The sequence below is a fragment of the Borostomias antarcticus genome (assembly GCF_949987555.1).
Source record: "Borostomias antarcticus genome assembly, chromosome: 5".
Classification (NCBI taxonomy): Eukaryota; Metazoa; Chordata; class Actinopteri; order Stomiiformes; family Stomiidae; genus Borostomias; species Borostomias antarcticus.
The window spans coordinates 26,414,213-26,431,267 of record NC_140238.1 but is presented as its reverse complement, the minus strand read 5'-3'; the positions used below and the strand labels follow the sequence as shown (position 1 = coordinate 26,431,267).

Sequence of the window (17,055 nt, the reverse complement as noted above, 5' to 3'; positions counted from 1 at the left end):
TGGGAACTCACACGGGAGAAGCAGAAGCATCAATAAGCTGCATGACCATTGGTTAAAGGGCACCTAGAAATAGTGCAGTTGTAGGAGTTATAAACAGGCAGCTTACCCTCAGGCTGTTCTCGCTCGCTTACAAATTGGTCAAGTTATATTGCTGTACGTTATTCAACTTGGCAGTTGGCACACAATGTGCTTGTCTTTCCTCCCACTCTCCGGTGAGGAGTTTATTTCACGGTGGTCAGGGAGGAAGAGATACTTGGCTAAGTTGTTACAATTCCACAGAGAGACCAGAAAGGGGGAGGAGAGGAGAGAGGAGGAAATGTGCATTCAAGGCCAAAAGTCACCTTGAATGCAGTTTAACGGTATTCTCTCCTTCGACTCAGAGGCTGCAGAAACACATGGGAGGAGGAGGAGGGGAGGAGGAGGAGGAGGAGGAGGAGGAGGAGGAGGAGGAGGAGGAGGAGAGCAGGCCTGAAATTCATTTGAACGTGACCAGCTCTAATAAAGAACTGATACTAGAGAAGAAAGTTGATACCCTGGGCAGCAGCACCTAGAGTAAAACAGAAAAAAAAAAACCCACCTAGAGTAAAACATAAAAAAAACCAAACCTTCTTTCAAGAGGAAGTTATTGTGCAATATTATTTAAAGGACTGCAGCACCGTGTCATAAGCAAGTCTTATTAAACCTCCCATGGTGCTTTGCACTCCTGTCTGTCTGCTGAGCTGGGAGAGTTTGTATAGTTATTTAACCTTTATTTCATCAGGCAGGTCATTAAGAACAAGTTCTCATTTACAATGGCGGCCTATTGTCTTTGTCTGGAAGCCAGACTCAATGCAAAAAGGGCGGCATATACAGTAGGGACAGCACGTCAGAGCGGCCGGCTGGGGATCGCAAGGTCCCCGGTTTGATCCCAGCTTCCGGAGTGTGCCGAAGTGTCCTTGAGGAAGACACTGAACCCCAAAATTGTTCACGTGCGGCACGGTGGCACAGTACCTAGTTTGCATGTTCTCCCCGTGTTCGCAAGGGTTTTCTACCAAAAGAACCCAATACGAAAAACATGCAGAAGAACAGACGCTCTACAGTCCGGTCCCTGACCAAGACCGGGACTGAGCACTTGGACTTGGTCCCCGGGCGCCATGAACGATGGCTGCCCACTGCTCCTGGCTGCCCCTGGAGGAGGACAGCTGGGATGGGATAAATCCACTGGACAATTTCCACTGGCGACACCCAAGAATTGTCTGTGTTTGTGTGTGTGTGTTGTGTGCGTTGTGTGTCATATCGACCTCTCACTATGTGTGTGCAACGTGTCACCTAATGTGTGGCCTAATAAAGACCCACTTGGGTCCTGTAATTATTATTTTTTTTAAAAAGAAGACATTTTCACGAGTGAGTCTGGACTTTCAGCCCCCCAGAGCGATTTTTTTCACGATGAGTCTGGCGTCCAGGCTACTGTTGTCCTGCATCAGATGAAATCTGGTGGAAGGGATTTTAGATCGACCCCTGCGCTGTACATGCTTACATCTGTCATACATGTACCAGAGCCCACCACCTGGGGACACTCGCCACCATTTTTTCCCCCATTGCGAAGTACATTTAACTTTGCACCTAAAAAACTGCTTGGTGTCTCAGTAAAAGTATATTATATAAGTATATTCTATTCAGGACCCCATCTACTTTCTAAATCCACAGAGTTCAGAGCTTGAGGTATTTAGTAGCTCTTTTGGTGCTTGTTCTAAATGTTAGGATTCTCATAGATTTGTATATTTGGGCTAGGCGCATTGGGGGTAGAATTATCATTAGTTATAGTCATTATATTTCACAACATAGATCAGATGACTCTTATTTAGGCATGTTGGATAGATCAGATGTACAGTATGGCTAGGTCATATATGTTTTCCAACCGTGAAAACATGAGTCATGCCATTAGATGGGGAATCTGTGGGGTTTAGTCAAACAATGAAGAGCAACGCTCTCTAGTTCCAGTTGACAACGAGGCATGCGGTGAGAGGCTGGCGCTTGTGACGTAAGGAGCCCCTCTAACGTCTTGACGCATGCAGCTCTGCGAAGCCTGTGGGTGCGCTGAAGTTCCGCGTTCATTGGCTGAGATCGCACTGAGCAATAAACTCATTGGCTGAGCAATAAACTCTGAATAGAAGTCTCTCCGAGCGAGAAGCAGGGTGATCAGTGGTCAGAAGTGATATACGTGTATCAACGAATCCTTTCACATCGCTGCAAACGGCCACGAGTCGACGGGAGAATGTGTGTGAGGCACGGGCGAATGAAACACTATGAATGAATCTAACGATAATAGTTCCGCGCCAGCAACAGGTCCGACCCCGTGTCTCTAGTCCCCCGTGTCTCTAGTCCCCCGTGTCTCTAGTCCCCAGTGTCTCTAGTCCCCCGTGTCTCTAGTCCCCAGTGTCTCTAGTCCCCCGTGTCTCTAGTCCCCCGTGTCTCTAGTCCCCCGTGTCTCTAGTCCCCCGTGTCTCTAGTCCCCCGTGTCTCTAGTCCCCTGTCTCTCTAGTCCCCTGTCTCTAGTCCCCAGTGTCTCTAGTCCCTCCGAGTCTCTAGTCCCCTGTCTCTAGTCCCCAGTGTCTCTAGTCCCCCGTGTCTCTAGTCCCCCGTGTCTCTAGTCCCCAGTGTCTCTAGTCCCCGTGTCTCTAGTCCCTCCGAGTCTCTAGTCCCCTGTGTCTCTAGTCCCTCCGTGTCTCTAGTCCCCCGTGTCTCTAGTCCCCCGTGTCTCTAGTCCCCCGTGTCTCTAGTCCCCCGTGTCTCTAGTCCCCTGTGTCTCTAGTCCCCCGCGTCTCTAGTCCCCTGCGTCTCTAGTCCCCCGTGTCTCTAGTCCCCCGTGTCTCTAGTCCCCTGTGTCTCTAGTCCCCCGCGTCTCTAGTCCCCTGCGTCTCTAGTCCCCCGCGTCTCTAGTCCCCCGTGTCTCTAGTCCCCCGTGTCTCTAGTCCCCCGCGTCTCTAGTCCCCCGCGTCTCTAGTCCCCCGCGTCTCTAGTCCCCCGCGTCTCTAGTCCCCCGCGTCTCTAGTCCCCCGCGTCTCTAGTCCCCCGTGTCTCTAGTCCCCCATGTCTCTAGTCCCCCATGTCTCTAGTCCCCTGCGTCTCTAGTCCCCCGCGTCTCTAGTCCCCCGCGTCTCTAGTCCCCCGCGTCTCTAGTCCCCCGTGTCTCTAGTCCCCCATGTCTCTAGTCCCCCATGTCTCTAGTCCCCTGCGTCTCTAGTCCCCCGTGTCTCTAGTCCCTCCGGAGGCCGAGTTATAAAAGTCCCAACATTATCACTACAGTGAACAGTAGATTATCGTACCTCCTGCTTCTGACATCTTATTGCATGGCCCTTTTGATTTCTTTTTTCTTTTCTTTTTTTTTTACTTAATAATGTAACAACGTTTTATATTTCATTTTATATTTATATTTCATTCGAAACATTCACTGCTGTTTGACCCTGTATTACTGTGCATGTGACAATATAAACTACTCTGGCCTTGGTTCTCCAGCTTCCTCTGAAGAGGGCTGAGAGTGGAGCCGGCCTCACACTACCACAGAGCTCTAGAGCTGAACATAGCACCGCCAACCTAACACTACCACAGAGCTCTAGAACTGAACATAGCACCGCCAACCTAACACTACCACAGAGCTCTAGAACTGAACATAGCACCGCCAACCTAACACTACCACAGAGCTCTAGAACTGAACATAGCACCGCCAACCTAACACTACCACAGAGCTCTAGAGCTGAACATAGCACTGCCAACCTAACACTACCACAGAGCTCTAGAACTGAACATAGCACCGCCAACCTAACACTACCACAGAGCTCTAGAACTGAACATAGCACCGCCAACCTAACACTACCACAGAGCTCTAGAACTGAACATAGCACCGCCAACCTAACACTACCACAGAGCTCTAGAACTGAACATAGCACCGCCAACCTAACACTACCACAGAGCTCTAGAGCTGAACATAGCACCGCCAACCTAACACTACCACAGAGCTCTAGAGCTGAACATAGCACCGCCAACCTAACACTACCACAGAGCTCTAGAACTGAACATAGCACAGCCAACCTAACACTACCACAGAGCTCTAGAACTGAACATAGCACAGCCAACCTAACACTACCACAGAGCTCTAGAGCTGAACATAGCACAGCCAACCTAACACTACCACAGAGCTCTTGAGCTGAACATAGTACAGCAGGACCAGTAGCTGCAGGCCTCTTGTGTCACATTGACACTACTTATTGTAGCCCTGACTGTCTGTCACAGTGGCTGACTGTGGAGGCTAATTGATAGCACGTTTAATGAGGGCATGTCATTCAAAGTTAATAATGATCATCATGAATAAATAGGTTTGCATATTGCATGTGGAGTCACTCTCTCTTTCTCTCCATCTATCTACACACACACACACACACACACACACACACACACACACACACACACACACACACACACACACACATTCTGTTTTAGCAGGTGAGGTCAAAGGAGAACACTGGTAATGTCACTGTAATGGGATCAGACGTGTTAAGCCTGTTCTAAACAAGTTTAGACACCTGATATCTTCAAGATCATGACACATGGGCCTTCTGTAGAGAATGTAGAACGATGCACACTGCCATCTTGTGGTCAGCGAGAAGACCACAACTGGGCACAGCAGAAAACAGGAATGAAGCTTCGATCCACCCACTGTACAGTATCTTTGTGTCCAATTTGTCAGCTGTTTGAATTTAACGTCGGGCACTTAGGTGCCACAAATCCTGATCTACATGCGCATGTTCCTATGTAGTCAATGTGTGTTTGAATGGACTGAGATCTGGCCAACAGGCCTCGAAACATAAAGACCAAATATCTGTTGAGTCAGGGCGTGTGTGTGCGCGTGTGTGTGCGCGTGTGTGTGCGCGTGTGTGCGTGTGTGTGAGCGTGTGTGTGAGCGTGTGTGTGCGTGTATGTGTGAGCGTGTATGTGTGTGCGTGTATGTGTGAGCGTGTATGTGTGAGCGTGTGTGTGTGTGCGCGTGTGTAGGAATATATCTATGCGAAACCCTAGCCCCCGTCAGCACAGGTGAGGAGGAGCTGGATATAGCCCCCCTGGCCAGCTGGCCCTGCTATTTAAACCAGCCCCCTGCCCCTCCTCCTCTCTGACCCTACTCCAGGGGGGGGGGGAGGGGGGCGCAGGCAACATTCTGGAGTCCAGCTCTGGAGAGGAGGAGTTGATTTGAGACTTGTTTACAGCGCACGCTTTCCTGCGAGGAAGACCACGATGAAGATGGAGGGACCGTTATCTTCTGGCAAATGATTGATGACATCATTTGCCAGATGGGAAGATATGAGATGATGAGTGTTTTTTTTCTATTTAGGTATTTAAACCCCCTCGTCTTCAATGGATCATCATGTCGTTCTTATAATATGGGGTGTTTTGTTTCGAAAACTAAGTGCTAAGTGATGTAAGGCCTAGTGTTAACTGAGAGAGGGGATAGAATCATCCCACAGCCTGGGATGAATCTCTGTCTGTGATAGCTCAGATCCTCCGAACCTCATTACTGAAGAAGGTCCCATAGCTCTTCACCGGTATGTTTTAAGAAGGAGACTAGGTTAGACTTCTGAGATGATGTAACTCTGGTGTTGAGGTGTTGAGTCGGGCTGTTTGTCGCCCCCCCCCCCCCCTCCCGTTTCATGACGACCTTTGACCCCTCAATCAGAATACTATGTGTAAGATGAATGATGTACTCTTGGGTTGTATTCTGAATGAGGCAAGCTTTCCACGGGGGTAGTATACTGTAGATTTTGTCTCTGAAAAGTTTCAAAACAAAAAGAAGTAGTCCCTCAGCATAGCATAGCCCCTCAAGCCATGTTCTAGACACCGACATTGCCATTCAGAGAATCAGGCCTCTGTGGGACTAGCAAGGAGCCATAAGCAGGAGCCATAATGGGGCCAGCATCAGCCGGTGCTGCTAGCCACATATGTGCACATAACATATTATGCCCCACAAGCTCTAATGTAAATACCGGATTGGGTTGATTACACCTCGACTTTGGTACGGTAAAGTTATCTGCCTGCAGGGGGCGTGAAATCCACTGATCCTGTATTATAGCAAGCAGCCCCACAGGCAGTACATTAGCCACTGCAGCCTGACAGGCAGCCCTATCCCAGTGTGATAAGCAACGTTTAGCTCCTACTTTCACTGATCCAGCAGAATGTAACTGCAGGTGGTGTGGGTGTTTAGGTCGCGCTTAGAGCCCTTGCATGTTGTTATTTGCCTTTTCCGTATCAGTATTTATGGCTGACATAAGCACGCACACACACACACACACACACACACACACACACACACACACACACGGAAGGGGGGTAATCCCTGCAGGCGTATGGTCGGTGCCTTATCTACAGCGAGTGGGATCAATCTCCATTATTTTTCTCCTTCCTCATCACCGTGAGCTTAAGGAACGTGCATCCTTCATAGTTTATGCACAAACCCATACACACACACACACACACACACACACACACACACACACACACACACACTGTTCTATGCATCTCTACACATACTTTCTTATTGACCTAGAAACAGGAGCGTGTTTGATGAAGAGGCGTGTATGTTGGTAATTATCAGAGAGGAATGTTATCCTCAGCCAGGGGATCTCCTGTACTTGACATTGTGTGATCCTTAGCTTACCAGCCTCTGGGAAACATTCCTGAACCACAACGTGTGTGTGCGTGTGCGTGTACGTGTGCGTGCGCGTTTTCAGATGTACAGTAGACACTCACACACACACAGAATCTTAAGTCTTATGATTAAGTACTACCCTGTCTGAACACAAGCATTGTGTGATCCTTTTAACAGGATCCTTTGAATTTGAGCAGCGTTTTAGTCTGAATGATAACGCACAAACTCGATGGCTCTCCTCCAGCTACCGCCTCATAGTAGTGGATGTCTGGATTGACAGTCATGATGAAGGAGAGTACTGGAGCTCAGCTTTGGTGTGCGGATGTGTGTGTAGTAGGTGTGTGGGGTAATGGTCTCAGCCCCTGGGGCATTAGCTATTCGTCAACATTACATTACAAAGCTCTCATAGGTGCACACACACTAATGTTGAAACTATTGAGCTTAGATCATAGGTGCTAAGAGAGAGGTATTCAGTGTGGAGGTAAAGGCTCCGTCAGTGTGTGTGTGTGTGTTTGTGTGCTTGTGTCTGCGTCTGTCTGCGTCTGTCAAAGGTTGAGTGAGTGAGTGCAGCAACAGCTGTGACAAAGTGCTTGATCACAAATTCACCGGCATTTGACACACGCGCGCACACACACACACACACACACACTCCCTCCCACACACACCTCTCACTCACAGTCTGGTGCTGCAGTGCATGCTGCCTCGTCAAGCTTTTAGGTCCGTAATCTTCTCTGCTAACAGGTTTTTGTGCTTTTATTTATTAAGCTTTTTTGTTGTTCTTTATGTACGGCTCTAATAGAGGACTGTACCACTCTTTCTTCTGGTCCCATCGGAGACGTCAAACAAAGAAAGAAGCTGTTTAAATACACTTTTGGATGACTAAAACCCCCCCCTGGATTTCCATCACAGCTCTGAGCATTCTGGAATCTCCGGTTCATTTGGGTCCATCAGGTTGTACCTTTCATGAATGTGTTTTAGAAACCAAGTCATTGTGAGTGAAAAGTACCTATTTCCTGGACTGAACTGAGCTGAATTCAAAGAAGAGGCATTATTTTTATTTTTTTTGTGACTTTTGAAGTTCTGGACGTTATATTTGATAGATTTCATTGATGGGACCCCAGCCTCTCAGTCAGGTTGATTTCACCGTTTGAACTCCATCGTCATGCTGGATCCCTGCCTTCGCATCGACCCCGCCTCCTTTGGGGCTCCTCCAATCAGCAGCAGCATGGATAAGAGAGCGATTCGGTTTGAGTTAGAACGGCGAGCATGTCAGAGTCTGAGAGAAGGTGGGACTCATGATGAGCACACACACACACACCTATATGCGCACACACACACACGCATACACACCATACATACATATACATACACTTTAAACAAGGAATGCTGAATAATAGTAAATTGATAACCTTGGCCTGATATCCTGTAATATCTGTTGATAACATCTCATCCCTCTGACAGATTGTGCCAACCTACACACACACACACACACACACACACACATACACAAACACACACACACACAAACACCTTTCAGTTAGTGAAAGGTCTCTCCATTGAGTTCCTCATCCCGCTTGGGCTCAGTGTGTGTCAGTGTCAGGTGTTTTCTGGGCTGGCAGTCAGATCCTAGCTGGCCCTCCCGCTGGCCGCGGTGCCACAGTTGGGCCGGCGCCAGACAGGACTCACGCCCGGTGGACACTATGACCCCGCAGGGGCGGCCAGGGCCAGGACCCCGACAGATATAGGAAGAGACTCTGAACATGTCGCTAATAGCTTTCACAGAAGTATAAAGAGGTCATGAGTGAATGCTGAAAATAGTGACCCGTCAGGGTACATTGGGTTTACACTTTTCCAGTCTTAGCAGTGGCAACAATGCATACATTGATGTTTGATGGTTCCTGCGAGTGGTATAGGCCAGGATGTTTACTAAATGTGTACAGTCATCCTATTTGGAATGGTCCCTGAGACACCTAGAGGCAGTTTTTGATACGCAGAGTCTGAGGGAAACTGAAAAGGCCGCGGGCTCTGAGATTGAGATGTACAGAGAGATACGGTTTGATCTGAGCCACGCTCCGGTTGGATTTGATACAGCTGAAACACTATGATGCACCGTAACCAGGCTACAGTGTAGCAGGGACCAGACAACAGAGGCATGCTATCTTTCCTAGTGGCTCTGTGTGGCTGGGTTTTAATCTAACCTACTGCCAGGCCAACAGCAGAACCCGGCTCTGTGTGTGTTCGCCCGTGCCCCCTTATGCCAGCCTTAGCCCACGCCTTAGATTTCTGCCATTGGGCAGTTTGTGTGTGTGTGTGTGTGTGTGTGTATGTGTGTGTGTGGTGATTTACAGTAATATTTCCTATAAATCAGGCTGGTCCATGCGGAGCAGAGGGATAGAGTTCCCGGCTATTACAGTGAGGACACAAATAGCAACTTGTGGGGAGGGGAGAGGGAGAGGAGGGGTTTCAGGTTTGGGAGAAGGAGAGACCGAGAGAGAGAGGGGCTTTCATGGTACAAATCAGAAGTAGGAGAAAGTGGGAGAGTAATCTAGTGAATATAACAGAATAGAGTTATGGAATACCAGGTTGGCGATTCATTTACATTCAGAGTGAGAGAGCTATTGAGACCGGCGGAACTAAGTGACATTTGAAAATGAGCTCATTTTCTCTGAATAGACTCTGTATCATCACCTTGCATCATCAGCCAGTCAACCCTTGGCCCAACTGTCCAATCATCTGCCAAAAGTGTGTGTGCGTGCGTGTGTGCCTGGGGATGTGTGGATCTGTGTTTTCCCGTGTGTTGCCCCTGTTAGCTTCAGTAGGCCTGTTGGATCTGGTCTGTTGGCAGGGCAGAGCTGAGGGCTCTCTACGCCAGGCACAGACCGCCAGGAAGATGGGGAGGTGTCGGGGCTCAGGAGCTGATGGGCGGGGCCTGTATATCAAATCTAATCAAACTTTATTTGTATAGCGCATTTCATACACAGAGGCAACACAATGTGCTTTACAGAGAGCAAAGGGGGGCTGGACATAGATCCTACCCCTACGTTTTCCAGAGGGAAGCAAAAAAAAAAAAAAACAGTTCACCCAGGGGCCGAAATAGGTGAGCTGTAAAAATTCTTCCCTGACCTCTCTCAACGAGACGATCAAGCAAGCTCCTCGGGAATGTTTAAGTCTATTGGCTAGGAACATTTTGACAGAGTAGTAAACATGGGCTTAATACTTAATAAAAAGAGACATGACTTTCAGTAGAGTAGATAAGCAGAAGATAAGCAGAAGACGCTGCTCAGAGCTGTGAAAACCACAGCAGCAGAGGCTGTTCTTAGCAAGGCTGGCAGAGAGAGAGAGAGAGATCCAACCTAGATAAAGCACAGCATATAGGCCTCACTACAGAGTAGCCATTTTGAACAGAGACGAACCCAAGGACCTCAGCAGATTCGCCAACCACCATCATCATCCACTCAGCCTGAGACATTCCCATTCTGACTGGAAGGGTTTTTTAGAGTCCTTCTGTACGCTGGTCACATGTTCATAAACACTCTGAAACATAAACAGCGTGGCCTCTTGCACCTCTGGCAGAGCTGGCGCACTCTCATACAGCATGAACTGGTGTTACTGTACTTGGCCTGCACACACATGCGTGCACACCAAAAGGTTTTACTGTACAGTATGTGCCGGTCTGTAATTGGTTGTTTAATCTTGCCTCCTCTCTCTGGTGTGTTTCACACCTCTGGCTTTCTTCTGAGAATAGTGACTCACACTCACACACACTCACACTGACCACATGATAACCTGGAACCCCAACACTTCTTTGACCTTTACATGTTGACGAGAGCGTTTTTATTTCAGTTTAAGACGCCGTGTTTTTAATATTTTAAGTGTGAGATGATACCAAGAACTAGGCTGCTGCAGCGAGCAGAGAAGTGCAGAGTCAACGTGTGACCGTGAAGGCCTAACCACGGCCCAACCAACCAGGATGCCTCGTCACAATCGGAGAAAGAAAGAGGGCGTTATCTACAGTAGCTCTTAATACTATATTTTGTGTAATTCCCATTCAGCAGACATGTTTTTAGTTGGAGTTTTAGACTGTGTGCAGTCTGCAGGCGTTCACTACAGAGCCCAGCGCCTCGCTCTGTTTGAACTGGGAGGAGCGAACAGGCCTTCCTCTTTCTGAATTGACACTAGTGCAGTAGCAGCGATCGTACTACAGGGACCTGCTGTTTCATAGAACCTTTACAAACAGGAAGTGGTGTGTGTGTGTGTGTGTGTTAGTGTGACACAGTCCATCTGCCGGCTGTTTCCCGTCCCTGTCTGTGATAACCTCTGTATCCACTGTCGCAAGTGTCTCTGTCAGACAGAGAGGAGGATGAGAGAGAGAGAGAGAGGGGTCCGACGCAGCAAACACTAGCGTATACTTCAGCTCCGGGGTCTCTGGCGTCGTCACCGCTCGGCAGCGTGTACTGGTGAGCCGCCAGGCTGTGACCTGTATCCTATTTCCCCTAAAGGGGAACAACAGGTCAGAACAGGAAACTTGTAGGTGTACGGGGTTTGATATTTATTGGCTGTTTTCCACCGTCCTTTGAGTGGGCTTGTACCATTCCGACTGACCCCACTTCCTCCCTCTCTCTCTCCCTCTCTCCCCCTCTCTCTCTCTCTCTCTCTCTCTCTCTCTCTCCTCCACAGTTCTGCAGCTGAAGCTTCAGCAGAGAAGGACCCGTGAGGAGCTGGTCAGCCAGGGGATCATGCCACGTGAGTCCAACCCACTGTCCATCCGTCTGTTAAAACCTTCCAACTGTCCTGTTCTCCCCCCGGGGCTCCTGTAGCCCCTCCCTGGGTGCATTTACTCAACGGCGGTAGATTAACTCCGAGGCCCGCGATAGGCTACACCTGTTGTCGTGAGCCGAATCGAGCGCGGCGCCAGCATTCGCCGAGGTAGCGGCTTTTAACTCCAGCAGGGGCCGCGCGTAGACGTACAACGCGCCCTACATGTGCGGGACGGCTTCGTGAGCCAAAGTCAACTGAGTAAAAGAGTTTGCTGTGTAACAATTTGCTACTGCTACTTCTTGACTGCTGCTGAGACTCAGCTTTGTTAAGTTTCCACCTGCCTACTCTCCCTCATCAGAGATACAGGCTAGAATAGATCGCGCTGATGTATTCTCGTGCGGGAAGGTTGTCGCGGGTGTTTTTCTGAGAAAAGTCGGTTTCATTCTTCAAAGCCAGATAGATGAATCAAGCCTCTTCCTCTCCACGCGACTTTGAAGTGCCAGGTTCTGCTAGATTCATCAAAACATCCAGCGTATCTGCTGCATGATTTAGGACTTCATTCTTGCACTCAATGTTTTAGAAGTTAATATCACTGCATGGTTTATGGTTCTGTAGGTGGTGTTAGAATTGTCAAGAGGGACTTCCTCCCCCTATTTCACACCAGCTAGTTCCTGGAAAAATAAGTTATATTTATCAGGGACTTTTACAGTCTGAGATACAATACAGTAATTGGATGTTAACAGTGCAGCCCTGGGATCGTTGTTTAGTCTCAAAGGAGCATGATTGTCACACAGCTAACAGAACACTTTCTCCCTTCCTCACTTTCAAATCCTCTTTCAACGACAGGAATTGCATGGATATTCTCACATTGCATTGTGAGTCACTATTGTACTGTAGGCTACTGTATGTATTATAGTAATTGACTGTATAGATTAATTTGGACATTGCACAAACACACCACACACACACACACACACACACACACACACACACACACACACACACACACACACACACACACACACACACACACATGTTCTCTTCACAAATAGAAGCCCCACTCAGAAGAAGCCTTATCTTTCGAGACAGGCGGCTCCAGCGAGAAGCCCCGAATTCAACGAGGCCTCGTCCATTTGGCCTTTCTGTGTTTGGACTGTGTTTCAATTGAAACCCCCCTTCTGTTAGCGGCGATAGGTGTGTGTGTGTGTGTGTGTCGTCTTCAATCCCCGTCTCAGGTGCCTCGTTAGGAAGGCTGGCTACTGACGATTAGACCACTCATCATTACACAAAGGCCTGTGTTTTCCAACACAACGCTCTTTCTGAAACCTACGCCAGCTCGCCAGGAGAACCGCGCGGGCACAGCTCAGCGACGAGAGCGTCGGAGATGACTGGGTGTCTGATGCCAGCGTTTCTCTCGTTGCTGGCAGCGCATTGGCCGGTAGGTAGATGATGCGCTAGATAGGCCTGGTGCCTGGTGCAGACTCAGCTTGTGGGCTGTGATTCAGATCAACCCCTGGCCTGTTATGCGTCATACAGGTCGGCCCGGCGGCAGAAGAGACGGAACCGTTCCGACAAGTCTTACTCGTCTTACTTTCGAAGGTGAGATGAGACGATTAGATGGCGACTAGAGAGGCAAGCTCTCGTCGGTTCCGCGAGCGCTTCTCTTCCACGCTGAAGTTCCCGCCCGTCTCCCTGCCGTCTGGGGAGAGAGGAGCCGTGACGGATGTGGCGGGAGGCGGGACCCAGGGGAGCTTCCCCCGATCTCAACCAATCACGGCCTAACAAGGCCCAGATGCAGTATTTTACCTGATATGCCATAAAAACATTTGGCCACTAAACAGGGTTGAATAGAGAAGGAAAGAGTTATAGGGAATGGGGAGAGATGGATAGGTGTGTGTGTGTGTGTGTGTGTGTGTGTGTGTGTGTGTGTGTGTGTGTGTGTGTGTGTGTGTGTGTGTGTGTGTGTGTGTGTGTGTGTGTGTGTGTGTGTGTGTGTGTGTGTGGCAGAGAGAGAGAGGGAGAGGGAGAGGGAGGGATGAAGCAGGACTGCGGGCAGAGGAGCAAGGATAAATGGTGGCGTATGGGCAGTGCGGTCACAGGAAGGAGCGTATGTCAGTGCCAACCGACCACCTGCTAGCGGTTGAATCAGAGGTCTCGCCCCCCCCCCCCACCCTTTCCTCTGCCTCGTCTTTCACTTTGTCCTCCCCGCGTCATCCCTCCCCTTCTCCTCTTCACTTTGTCCTCCCCCCCGTCATCCCTCCCCTTCTACTCGCGCCTCCTCCCTGGCCTCCTGTTCTCCGCTGCCTCCTCCTCTGTCTCTGTGTGTTGGCGTTGGCGAGCTACGCTTATGCAAACCTCGCTGGTCTCCCATGGCATGTTCTCCAGGATGGCACCGTTCAGCCACTGTCTCTCTCCCCTGTCTCTCTTCCCCTGTCTCTCCCCACTGTCTCTCTCCCGTGTCTCTCTCCCGTGTCTCTCTCCCCGTGTTTCTCTCCACTGTCTCTCTCCCCCTGTCTCTCTCCCCCTGTCTATCTCCCCCCGTCTCTCTCTCCTGTCTCTCCCCCCTGTCTCTCTTCTCTGTCTCTCTCCCCTGTCTCTCTCCCCCCTGTCTCTCTCCCTGCCTCTCTCCCCCGGTCTCTCTCCCCCCTATCTCTCTCCCTGCCTCTCTCCCCCTGTCTCTCTTCCCCCGTCTCTCTCCCTTATCTCTCTCCCCCTGTCTCTCTCCCCTGTCTCTCCCCCTGTCTCTCTCCTCTGTCTCTCCCCCATGTCTCTCTCCCCTGTCTCTCTCCCCCTGTCTCTCTCCTCCCTGTCTCTCTCCCCTGTCTCTCTCCCCCTGTCTCTCTCCCCTGTCTCTCCCCCTGTCTCTCTCCTCTGTCTCTCCCCCATGTCTCTCTCCTCCCTGTCTCTCTCCCCTGTCTCTCTCCCCCTGTCTCTCTTCCCCTGTCTCTCTCCCTTATCTCTCTCTCCTCTGTCTCTCCCCCATCTCCCCCCCCTGTCTCTCTCCCCCATGTCTCTCTGCCCCCCCTTCCTCTCTTCCTGCGTCTTCCCTCTGCCTTCCCCCCCCCCCTGCCCCACAGACACAACCACTTGTCTTTGTCTCCAGCTAAATGTTCATGTGGAGGACGTGAACTGCATTCTCGCCAAACACTTCCAGGCTAACAGGGCCGCTTTAGTTGGGGTAAAGACAGCGGGATGAGGACGTGTTCCGGCTGGAGTCCTTATCTCTCACACGCCTCCTAAAGTGATGAGGTGGCGGGAGCTGCATAATAAAAGCCCTGCGCAAGCCGCGGTCCCCGCGCAACGCAAACGGGTCTCCTGCGCTTTGAGAACCTTCATTCGGCAGAACCGTGGAGAATATTGAATCCGAAGGGTCTCATCTCTTGCGAATTCGACGCGAAACAACGACATTACTCCTGATGGGAATAGCGCTTAGCGGAGGTTGAGTGGCAGGAGTGTGATTGTCATTAGATGTTACGTTTGATGCGATGTCCCCATCAAACGGTCCGTCTTATTATCAGCGAAATATAGGCAATGAACGCCTGCAAGGTTTCTCGCGGTAGAACACGCACACCGTGGTGTGCATGTGCGTGTTTGTGCCTGTGTGTGTGCCTGTGTGTGTGTGTGTGTGTGTGTGTGTGTGTGTGTGTGTGTGTGTGTGTGGAACTGCAGCCGACGAGGGTGTGTTAGTTTCACGCAGCGTGACACACCGGGCTATAATAAGCCTGGCTGGTGATACCCTAGCTTACACGTGTTATTAATACCGGCTTGGAGACACTGTGTGCCTCTAGTAGAATTGCAGGAGACGCGCAGATACACACACACACACACACACACACAGCCTGCACTGTACTCTCACTCCCTCTGAGCTCGGGTGTGCACAGGTGCATCATGGGTCGTTGTACCGGGAGAGTGTCGACGGCTCATTAGCTCACCCAACGGAGAACAGCTACAGGTTCAGGTTATACATAGACTAGAGGTTAACACTACAGTACTCTACTGAGGCATGGCTCTACAGTATGTACAGTATTGTAGGACTTTGTGTCCTCTGTGGTCGGGAGGATGGGGAGTCTTTGCTTAAGAGGATATAGGGATATTTCGCAATCACGTTGGTTGATTGTTGAGCGATCTTGAGGTCGGAAAGACAAAACAAACATTGTCATCCAAGAGGTTGAGTGCGGCATTTTTAGGACAATAGCAGGATGTGAAAGGTACTTTAGGTTAGGTGTTGTATGGTTTGGTAGTTTGGGAGGGAGCAGGCAGGCGTGTGAGGGGGCTGGTTGATCAGCCTGCGCAGGGCTGGCTGTGTGTCGGGGGTGTTGTGACAAGAAGTGCTACCAGGGAGAGGAAGGAAGGCAGACGCAGGAAGTGAAATGCGGAAGAGAGTGAAAGTGGGGTTCAGGAAACACTGCTATTTGTGTAACACACACACACACACACACACACGTTCACACAGACTCTGTAAAGCGCTCTGGGTATCATGAAGGGCGCTATATAAAATCCAACTTGATTGATTGATTGATTGATTGACACACTCACAGACACACACATAAACTCACCATCATCAGACACACACACACACAGTTTGGGGTCAAAGCCGCGCCACGGAGAACCGCGACCCTGTTATTCCCGTGACTGTCCGTTCAGCACAATGCTTTTGACCTGAATTATTTTACAGAAAACTGAAATGAGACTTATTTGTTATCTGTTTTGAATCAATGAATCAAACAATTTGGGGCAGGGAAATAGGCCTAAAGGAAAGAATTGTGATTATAATTTTGTGAGCGCAAACCTTTGTGACTCAGCAGCAAACCATCAAAATGTAGGACAGACAGAATTAGTGTAGTAGTTGTGGGTGTGAATTGTATTGCAGAAATAACCACCAAGGGGAACTGCTGGGCTCATAACGTTAGAGACGTGTTTAAAAGTGCACAGATCATCAAAATATAGCTCACACGCTGCAGAAAAGAAGCATTCTCTCTACTCCTTCAAATATTCTCGACTCAAAAAAGGAAACAAATTGGCACATTGTGTTATTACAGTCAATGTAGTTTTTCAGCATGAGGTCGGCTACTCGGTGCTGCAGGTTGAAGGAATAAGTATTTTACAGGACCAACGTTCATTTGATATGAACTCAACATTGAAATGGCCGGATTAACGCATCCCTATAAACGATTATTTAAAGGTATTAATGCTCTGTATAAACTATGAGAGGCATTGGGCTATTTCAATGGCATTAACACATATGTAAAGTAGTATTTACAGGACAATATTACCAATTATAAGTTATCCAATGTATCCAACGTGTCGAGCAATCAAAGTGAATTGCGACAATAGCCTTGCTCTGGAATGGCGCGGCTTTGGGACACATGCACACACGCACGCACGCACACACACACACACACACACAAACACACACACACACACACACACACACACACACACACACAGTCAGACTGCACACACTCAGTTCCACCATTACAGCACTTTAGGCAGACATGAATAAAAACAGACGCATCATTAGACTGAAATAGCAGAGCGTCTAATCCTAACTCTCGCCCTTCAGGCTATGCGAGAGAGGTCACCTTAGAAAACCAGGGTCTCTCTGGGACGTCGTTTGTGATCAC

At 49.4% G+C, this 17,055-nt stretch overlaps 1 protein-coding gene across 1 annotated transcript in view; it reads left to right on the top strand.

The window, feature by feature from the left end:
* Positions 1–17,055, top strand: part of mrtfaa (myocardin related transcription factor Aa) — a gene marked incomplete at its 3' end in the record, with an annotated part of 37,564 nt that overhangs the window by 6,118 nt on the left and 14,391 nt on the right. Inside the window, exon 4 of the mRNA XM_084439037.1 lies at positions 11,351–11,416. Within this exon, the coding sequence (XP_084295163.1) occupies positions 11,351–11,416 (66 nt within the window). The remainder of the gene's footprint in view (positions 1–11,350; positions 11,417–17,055) is intronic.